The 10,755-nt window shown below is 41.0% G+C and overlaps 1 protein-coding gene across 2 annotated transcripts in view; it reads right to left on the bottom strand.

Moving 5' to 3' along the window:
- Positions 1-234: 234 nt before the first annotated feature.
- The window catches only part of PTPRT (protein tyrosine phosphatase receptor type T), a 747,520-nt gene continuing 736,999 nt past the window's right edge, over positions 235-10,755 (bottom strand). For both annotated transcript variants that reach the window (XM_043495677.1, XM_038369864.2), the window contains one exon: positions 235-10,668. In XM_043495677.1, the coding sequence (XP_043351612.1) occupies positions 10,615-10,668 (54 nt within the window). In that variant the 3' untranslated portion in view covers positions 235-10,614. The remainder of the gene's footprint in view (positions 10,669-10,755) is intronic.

The raw sequence follows: 10,755 nt of genomic DNA, 5'->3' as shown, positions 1-10,755 counted from the left end.
AGTAGCCGTAAACATCTTAACCAGAATAGGGTGGCTGGTATGTTAACCCTTCTCTTTGCTTCTGTTGTGAGCCTTAACAATCATGTAAAGTCATGTGCCCATCAGCACTACAACAAGCAGGTCTCTCATCACCCTTGCTAGCTTTTCTTCACAATCTTTCTACCACACACTCTGGCAGAACTCCAGCCCTCCCCCCACACCCACACACACAAAAAAGGCACCAATGCAAGAGTCTCTTAGTAAACCATTCATCTTGGATCACAGATTTATTGTATGGATTTGCAACACAGCCCATATTACAAACATTGTCTGGGAACATTTACAAGAATAAATAAGATGGACTCGCAGTTGTAAAATAAAACAACACTTCACTATAATGTACAGTCAAAAAATATATCTGATATTCATTGACTTGACATTATTTACCTTCCTTCTTTTAAGCCAGAAAGGAAAAAAACACTGAATGCACAGTGCTGAGTTTTTTAGTATTGTTTTTTTCATTTTTATTGTACCGTGCTTTATCTATCAAACATCCAAACTGTACAAGTGAGCTTTACTGGTAATCATTAGGACTGGGGGAAACCGCAACAGCAAAGAGATTTTAGCTCTCATGCAACACTCCTCCCAGCCAGCAAAATAGTTGCATCCGGGGCATTGAAACTGGGTCAAGTGGCAACAATTCTGGTAAAGAACCTTTGAGTGAGGCTCATACATTTCAGTTTCAGCAGGATGGTGAACAGGTCAATGGGGAGGTGGATTTAGTTTGCATGAGTTGAACACAGTGAGATTGCAGCTAAATCTTTTGGCATAAAGGAGAGCAGCAGTGCTGGAGAAGTAAGAATGGCTGAGAAGGATGAGAGGGTAATGCCAGTTCTGTTTTCCATACATTACAGATATCACTTGATATTGTTCAAAGCTTTTAATGTCACCATTTGCCTTGGGATGATTTTTAGAGTAGCTAAACTCATAAAAGTATGCTGAGTGGTGGCAGGGCTCCCAAGTGCTTAACTCTCCATTCTGTAAACACAGCCCCTTCAGCAACTCCACATGAAAAATATGAGGCCTCCAGTCAGAAACCACTGGCTGATGAATATAACCAGCAAATAGTCCTCCATAGTGGTACACATTAGAGATATATCTGCTATAGTATAAACAAATATTTGGTATAGTCTGAGGACCTGATTCTGATCTCACACTGGTAACTTCCATTAACCACTATGCTAATGGAAATCCAGTGTACATGAGATCAGAATTGGTCCTAGTGAGTACACACTTCTATTTGGACCTCCCCTTCTGTTCCAAAAGCATGATACAGCTAGGTGTTGGGGAACAGTTATAAATACCAGATTTATAGAGGCCATGTGGTTCCCATTTTGGTGCATTTGATTCTTTTCTCCATATCAATCATTTGTTCTGTCAGGAAAGCCCCTACAATCACCAGCATTTATCATTCATTTTAGTGCAGAATCTTCCTATTCCCTCGCACATTAATAGTTTACATTACAAATGCAGCCATCTGGAATTCCCTATGCCTAATGGTAAATTCAGGTCTTTCATTCTAGTGCATGGTTTTCTGTTTCCAGAGGATCATTAAGGGTAATGTGAATCAGAGAATCTGCCAGATGCTATGAGATGGTGCAGAGGAGGGCGTACTGAGAACTGCAAGACTTTTACAAGCTGAAGGTGCTGCCAAAAGTTTCAGCTTGACATGAAATTGTGGATTAATCTTTGTAGTTTACACAGTACAATGGAGGTTTTTTACAGATAGAGGCAAATCTTCTAACTCAGCAAAGGAAGTCTCAAGACTAGGGGCCCTTTGATGTCAGCAAGGGTTTTGTCATTAACTTCAATGGCACCAACAGTTGGCCTTATGGTAAGAACATTATTTTGCTTAACTTGCTTTCTGGCCTCAATGGGTTTTCACATCTGAGAGGTCCAAATTCTGACATATAAGAGCAGCTCCTCTGTTGAAACGTGCTGTGATCTAACATAGACCTACCCCACATTCCTGTTTTAAATCTGGAAAATGTTACATTCTTCTAGTATATATGTATAAACTGGTAAAACCCTGGAACAGCAGGACAAATTTTTATATGCTAGGTTAATAAAAAGATAGAGCATGGTGGTTGTTTCCAGTGGCACCCCCAATAACTGAAGCAGCCCACCATTGATGCTGCTTGCTTATAAATCTGGCCCTGGACCTAGAGAAAGAAGTACCAGGTTCTTTCGGAGATAAAACTTCAAGGAAGAGGTGATACTTGTGTCTTGTTAAATGTATGTCAGGAATTTGTAGAAAACCAACATCTAAATAAATAACACACCTGGGAAATAACAAGATCACTATCACTGATGTATTGAATGCCTAATGTTTACCTTTTGATGAGCTGAGCACCCAGTCTTGGCTAATGAATTGCGGGGGCGAGGGAGAGGAGAAGAGAGGCTGACAGCATTTTATTTTACCACATGCTCCAGGATCTTCTAGGAGACACAATATCCAAAGCCCTCTGGCAGCCATTCGTGGGCTAATGCACAGCCAATAGCCATTCTGAGATTTGCATCTATGCAAAGTACCATTCATCAGACGGCCCATCTGCCTACTTGTCATCCCCATTCACACACCCTCACACACAGCACATCTGTTCCAAACTACAGAGACTGAAAGAACCGTTGGAAGTACAGCAGGCCCCTAGCAAGCTTCTGAGATGATCCTGGCAGTGTTTGAACTACTGTCTGTGGATACAGCACAGGGACATATCAGTAGTAATTGTACCACAGGAATTTACCACCGGATAATGCTGACTTCTTTAAATTAATTGCAAGGCAATTAAATTTTCCTGGGAGACAACTCACTTGTCTCCACCCTCCCACACCCATATCCCATATATGAATACAGTGGTGACATGCATGTTTGAGAGAGCACTTGATCGTGTTCTCAGTTTTATAAACAAGGATACTTCAAATTTCAAAGACCTCAGCTTGAGCACCCCTTCTTTCATTTGTTTCATGGTGTACTATCTCCCAAACCTTCTCTTCCTTCTGCTAAGCCCTGACCACTCCATTTGGGCCCTGGGGTGGGGGTGGGGCTTCAAACATTGGGATTTGGTATTACCTGCATTCTTTTGATCTTAGCATGAACACAGCATGTAAAGGGTTGTGTAGGAGAATAACACAAAGAACACAGTGAGAGTTTCCAGTTAAACATCTTTTTCCAGTGTTGTATGTTTCTCCCACTCAACCTCCTGGAATAGAAATAATAGTAGGCCTCCCCTTCTGTTCCAAAAGCAGGAAACATCGATGTTTGGGAAGGCTTCAAAATACCAGATTTATAGGGGCCTGGGTGGTCCCCAAAATTTCTATGTAACACTTCGTGTTTCGTTTGGTCATTCTCTTTGAGTATTTGTGTGTGAGGAACAGTGACAGCATTTGCTATTTTCGGTTCAGTTATATTTCTGAAGATATAAATGATCACTTCTAGTTGTCACTAGATATTAGATGTTGGTCTGTAAATCACATCTCCCTGTATTAATATGGGTGTACATTTGTGTGCATAGAAATGTACACACAATACATGGCTCAAAGAACTAAGATATGCTGACTGCTGATGTTATGGGATATGTAAGAATGGCTCAGAGTACTGGGAACAGCCAGAGACTACAGCTTTTCTATAGATGCGAAAACCTTTTATTTGGCCAAATGGCTCATGCACAGAGAACAAGGGGTAAATATTACAAACTTAAATGCTTAAAACTTGATTAGAGTGATACCCAGCAGAGCACTGAAAACTGGCTGGCACAAGGCATGGTGCAAGGAGACACTATGTTCCATATAGTTGTTCTATACAACTCTGTCAAAGCACTTCAGTCATGAACTAAAGCACTTCTTGTTATTCCAGTCCAAAGTTTCTCTTGAGCAGGGACGACTGGTCATGTCAAATTGTGGACAAGAATGAGATCACCAAAATCACCTTTATTTGCTACCCAAGGACTCAGTTCTGCCATGCTTATTTACATATGTTACTCCTGTAAGTAGTCCCGCAGACTTCAACAGGACTACTCATCTGTGGAAGGTAGTATTGAATGTGAGTGAAGGTGGAGGAGTTGGGCCTTAAGTTAGAATTAGACTCCAAGGGCCATATTTTGGCCTCATTTACACTCCACTGGGCTTGCACTAGTGTACCTGAAGGCAGAATTTGTCCAGGGGTCTCGAAAGTGAGTTCAATGAGACTACTTGTGTCTACTCATTGTGGTGGCAGCCTGATGACACTAGTTATTTGGCTGAATTCCACAAATGACATGGATGTGATAACACACCCACGAATGGAGAAACTCTTCATGATTTGCCATGCATTTAGCGCTGCAGGTCCATATACACTATATAACGTGCTCTGTTCACACCAAAAGAAATTTGAAAATAATAAATAACTGGCCCATGATCTAATTTTGAAGATATTATGTGAAGGTAAAAAAAATTATGAGAAGACCTGCTGCTCTAATATACCTGCTTCTTTTTTTAAAGCCCCCCTCGCCCCCCACCCCAATCCCCATGATCGAACCACTCTGGGTTTGTCTATACGAACAGTTAATGCATGGCAAGCTAAGACCTAAAGCTACAGCTTACTAGCGTGTCATGCATTAACTGTCCATGTGGACCCTGCTACCTCACACTAAATGTTCCCTACTGTACTTTCATCTCCTCCTGTTTCAAAGCAGGGTAGATCAAAGTGCACTAGGGAACTTTTAGTGTGTGGTAGCAGGGTCGCCACACATACCTAGCACACAGCATGCTATTACACAGTAGATTCAAATTCCAGCTTGCTGTGCACTAACTATTCATATAAATAAACCCTTAGTCTCTTTCATTTACAGCAACTCATCTAGTTAACCCTGGGATTCTTTGCTTCAGTTATCTTCTGAGCAATTTATCCCACATATTAATTAGCCTTTGCATGAGTTCTTCCTGTTTCCTTAATTGTTCCTAGTTTCTTGAAGTTTAGATTATCACCAGGGCAGTATTGTGCCATCCATAAGCAGCATGCTATGGACATTGAGGAGTGGTTGTAAACTGGGATAAAGACTCTTCATTAGAATTGATCAAATATTGTCAATACTAAATTTTCCTATTTTTCAAATGAAAAAATGGATTCCTCAAATAAATTCCTCTAGCGTTTTTCAAAGAATCATAGAAATGTAGGACTAGAATGGACCTCAGGAAGTCATCTAGTCCATACCCCTGCATGGAGGTAGGATTAAGTATGCCTACACCATCCTTGACAGGTATGTGTCTAACTGGTTCGTAAAATCTCCAATGATGGAGTTTCCACAGCCTCCCTAGTAATGTGTTCCAGTGCTTAACTGTCCCAGAGTTAATTTTTTTTTCCTAATCTCTAACCTGTATCTCCCTTGCTGCAAAGCCAATTACTTCTTGTCCTACCCTCAGTGGACATGGAAACCAACCGATCACCATCCCTCTTTTACACATTTGAAGATTTATGATGCCCCCCAACCTTCTATTCTCTAAAGTGAACATGCACAATTCTTTCAACCTTTTAAGTCATGCTTTCTAAATGTCCTATCAGTTTGTTGCTTTACTTTGGACTATCTCCTCTTTCTCCACATTTTTCTTGAATATGATGCCCAAAACGTGAACAGTACTCCAGGTGGGGCTTCACCAGTGCCACACAGAGCAGAATTACCACCTGTATCTTATATATTACACTAATACATCCCAGAATAGCATTTGCCTTTTTCACAACAGCATCACACTATTGTCACACAGTCCACTAAACCCCCCAGATCCTTTTCTGCACTACTGCTGCCTTGCTAGTTATTCCCCAGTTTTGTATGTGTGCATTTGATTTTTCCTTGCTAATTACAGTACTTTGCACTTGTATTTATTGGATTTTATCTTGCTGATTTCAGCCCAATTCTTCAATTTATCAAAATAATTTTGAATTCTAGTCTCCAAAGTGCTAGTAACCCCTCCAAGGTTGGTGACATCTGCAAATTTTATAAGGATACCCTCCATTCCATCATCCAAGTCATCAGTGAAAGTACTGAATAGTACAGTACCCAGGACAGATCCTTGCAGCACCCCACTAGAGTTTTACAGTGAACCATTGAGGATTACTCTTTGAGAACGGTCTTTCAACCAGTTATGCACCCATCCTATAGTAGTTATATTTAGTCCATATTTCCCTGGCTTGCTTATGAGAATGTCATTGGGGACTATACCAAAAGCCTTATTAAAGGTAATCCTTTTCAGGATTGATAAAACCTCTGTTAGCTCACTTCAAAGTTATTTTTCTCCAAGAAGAATAAACCCAACTCCGATAACCTTAACTCATATTTACATTCTTCTAACCTGATGGTATCTTTTTTGCTGTGTGCTGCATTCTCTAAGGCAGCAATAGTCTTCCTATGGTATGGTGACCAGGACTGCATACGCTATTTCAAATAGGATTTAATAAGCAACTTTATGCTGTACCTTGGCTGGTACTATTTCATCCCCCGTCCCTCTACACAATGCCCATCACCTCTTTTATCTATTTAGATTGAGTACCAAGTCAATGAACTCAAACCTGTACCTTTGAGGCCTTACACAACTCTACTCCCACCTATGTTCTGTTCTCAAGTCTGACACCTACTTCTCTCCACCCAAGCCTCCTTTGTAGCTGCTACTTTTGTCTATTTATCCACTTTCTTTCATGCTACCCCTAAGCCTGGAGCTGCCCCCGCTTCTCACATTCCTGTTAATCTTCCTTTCTGCCACTGACAGATCTCATTGCCCACCTTTCTGCCCCTTTTTGTTTGAACTATTATCCAGTGTGTCCTATTTCTGATTCAGATAGAGACCTTAATTGCTAGTATGTTCTTGTGAATTTCCATGTACAATTGTAGCACACAGACTGAATACTGGGTGACGTTTTCAAGATAGTAACTTCATTGTAAGCAGTGATGGGGTCTTAAGAAAACTTATGTTATGAAAAGATTAACATAATAGTAATAATAATAATAATAAAAATAAAAAACAAACCAACAAACACACAACCAAGGCCCTCAAACAGGAAGAATTCAAGGAAGAGAAAGCCAATTCTTTTTAAATAGCCTGGCTGAAAATGAGTGAACTGTGTTCAAATGCACAGCACTTTTTCTTTGCAAGGGATTTGATTCCCTTTAACTTTCTGGACTGAATGAACCGACACTAAGGCAACGTCTACACTGCAACCCTTACGATGGTGCTGCTGCAGTCACGCCACCGTAAGGTGCGCGGTGTTGCTGCTCTTTATTGCCAGGAGAGAGCTCTCCTGGAGAAAAAATAAAACCACCCCCAGTGAGGGGCAGTACTTCGTCGACAGAAGCACGTCTCCCACTGATGAAGCGCTGGCCATACTGGCGCTTTTCGTCGCTAAAATGTTGGTCATTCAGAGGGGTGTTTTTTCATGCCCCTGAGCGACAAAAGCTTTGGTGAAGGTGCCAATTTAGACAAAGCCTAACTTAATTTTGGCAATTGGAGAAAAATCCTGGCCTGCTGTGTAGTGCTTCCTTTCCTCCTCCGTGCACGTAGAAGTTAGCAGCACACTTGTTGCAACACATAGTTACAACATGCTACCTGTCATCTAACCACTAATTTTCATACCTGCCTTTTCAGTCCCTGCACAACAGTTTCTCCACTCTTCTTAGTGTCTTTTAGGATTCTGTGCATGGAGGGTGGCAAAAAGAGAAGTTCTGTTTTCATAAAATGGCAAACACGCACAAAACACTCCTCTACAGTTACACAACATCATCTTGGGTTTTTGTTTCAAACAATAGAAGGAACCAGCCCAAAAAAGGCACAAGGGAACAGATGTGGGTGGACACAGGTATTGTACAGCATGCAGGAAACATCAGGGACAAAATTGGACTTACTTGCTACCTTATTTCAGGACACTCACTTGTAAAGACAACCTAAAATCCAAAGTCTCTTGATAACGTGGAAGATCTAAAGACTGGCAACTACGCAAGGGTGCCTTCTGAACTAAGATACATGGTAATATATTTTTAAAGAAAAATAATACTAATTCATAGATTCTAAGACCAGAAAGAGCCCTGGTAATCATCCAGTCTGGCCACAGAACTTCCCCCAAAATAATTCTCTTTGAACTACAGCAAATCCAATCATGATTTAAAAATGGCCAGCAATGGAAAACCCACCATACCTTGGGTAAATAGTTCTAATGGTTAATTACCTTCACTGTTAAAAATTTACACTTTATTTCCAGTCTGAATTTGTCTAACATCACCTTCCAGCCATTGGATTGTGTTATATCTTTGTCTGCTTGATTGTCAAAGGTATAATGCAATCCAGTGACTGAAAGCTGAAGCTAGACATAGTTACATTGCTTTCCACATGTGGAAAATCAATGCGACAGAGGGTCAAACCACAGGCTCTGGGGTTGAAGGATCTGGGTACTGACAAAAGGGTGGGAAAACTAAAGGGTTGAAGGATGAGGAGTTACAGTTTTGTTAAACTCTTTTCTTCAGTCAAGCTTTAATGGAAAGTCTAGATTTTAAAAAGCCTGCACTTCCCAGAATCTAGCCAAATGCAGACAGCCACCTTATCTCGGCTGCCTTAAGACAGAGAGCTAAATAAATAAAAATCCTGAATACTGAAAGATCTGGTTCATCGAAATCAATTTACACTCTGAGATTAAAATCCAACCATTTTCTGATTAACCAGTTAACACACTTTTCTATAGCTACAAAGAGATAAGACTGGGCTACAGGCTAAGGCAACACATACCCAGGGCTTGTTTCAAAGAATTAATGGAAATTTTAATGCAGAAATTTTTGCAGAGCAAAGCAAATACCTTTTGGCTTGTGATGTAAAGTTTCCTATGCTGCTGAAACATTTTTCTTACCTTTTCACAAAACCAGCAAACAACAAATTAGTTTTGTGTTTAATGTGCGTAACCTTTCATACAGCCTGAATGGGTTCCCATTTAGAAATCTCATGGCCTGGAGAGCTGGATAATCACACAATTAGGTCTGATTGTACAACAGTTTGGAACCAGACAGCATAGAAAGCTTAGTCAATCCCCAAATTAAAATCATATGGAGGCTATGTCTACAATGCACAGTTAACCCAGGTGTGAGCATCCCCACTACAAAGAGCTACCCATGTTAAAGGAGTACTTGTGGCACCTTAGACACTAACAAATTTACTCTGAAATCTACCCATGCTAGTGTGTCCTCGCTGCTTCTGCACTCACCCATGTGTGCCTGGAGGCATATCCCATGTTATTTTTTCTGAGATGCTCTAAGATTCTTTCCCAGTCGATTACGGAATAACTTTCTATCCTTAGGGAGGAATTGTGGACAGGGCATTGGAGGGCTATCAGCACATGAGTGATTTAACCTCCATCCTCACTGCAAAGTGATCAGGTTCTGGATAGAGTTCAAGAGGACCCTGCGTTCTAATCCACATCCCCAGCTGGATCAGATAGTCTGGATTTAAAGCCTTTCCATAATCAGGTCAGAAGTTTTCCTGTGTGGATGGTGGGGAGAGAGGCTGGGCTAAAACTCAGGTAAAAACCCAGAATAACTCTGCATTGGAGACATACGCTTAGACTGTAAACTCGGAGGAAGGGATTATCTTTCTGTTCTGTCTGTACCAGGCACAATGAGAGCCTGGTCCATGACTAGGTCTCCTAGGTCCTACAGAAATATAAATAATAATTATCTATACTATATCATAATCATCAACATATCTACTCTATGCTCTTCTTTTTAAAGAGACACTGCACCCCAGCAAATGCTTGAAAAATGTGGTAAAAAATGACCAAACTTACAAACCAAATGCAATTGGTTTGATGGAGAGTTTGTTTGATCAAATGGCTGTGAACCCATTTTTTTAAATTATTTTCTTCACCAGCCGGGACACTAACATGAATCAGAGAGATGGAAACAGTTCACGCACAGCCTTGGACGTCAAGCAGGATCTGGAAGGAAAAGCTTGTGTAGCAGTAGTTGGTGCAGCGAATCCATGAACAGCTTCCCAGTTCCACCACCTAGTCTTATGTCTAGGGAGAACAGGAGGCAGGGGAAGAGAATGTCAACTTCTTGTTGATAGCATTTTCACTGGCAAAAATAGGTCAGGTGGATTAATTGTAACCCAAAGTCTCACATGTTCCCTGTGGTTCTCTCATTTTTCCAAATGGCTGATGCATGAAATTCAAAAATTAAAGGATAGGATTTGAGAACAGAAAAAGGAGCTGTTTAAAAGACAGAACATCCAGTATTTTTTCCTGTGTATCAAGGAGAGCAAAAATACACATCCAAAGTGGTAGAGAAGAGGTTGGAGGGGATTAGAAAGCAGAGTCTTCCAGCCCGTCTCCTGTTTAGCCAATTTGTATGCTAGGTTATTTAAGAAGCGGGAGATGCTCCGATAGAAAGCAGGCAGCAGCAAACACAGGGATCACCTCGTCCTCCCAATGGCATTGAGGTCAGTACACTCTGTCCCTTGCTTCAGTGTGGAGAGTCTGGCCCTCCCCACTCCCATTACTGCCTTTTAGTGCGGGAAAAAAGTGTTCTTCAGACTTGGGGATCTGGAATCCAGTAGACCCCCCTCTCTGCTAGGCTAAAACGAACTCAAGTATTCCAGTGCAACCTCGTATACAAATTTATATTGTTCCTGGAAGAGAAAGAAAAAGCCAGTGGTAAAATGGTAGCAATGAGTTCTTAACAGCCTGATTCTGCAAGGTGCCGAGAACCTTTCATT

The sequence above is a fragment of the Dermochelys coriacea genome, chromosome 13, assembly GCF_009764565.3.
Source record: "Dermochelys coriacea isolate rDerCor1 chromosome 13, rDerCor1.pri.v4, whole genome shotgun sequence".
NCBI lineage: Eukaryota > Metazoa > Chordata > Testudines > Dermochelyidae > Dermochelys > Dermochelys coriacea.
This window is presented reverse-complemented; position numbering and strand designations above follow the sequence as displayed.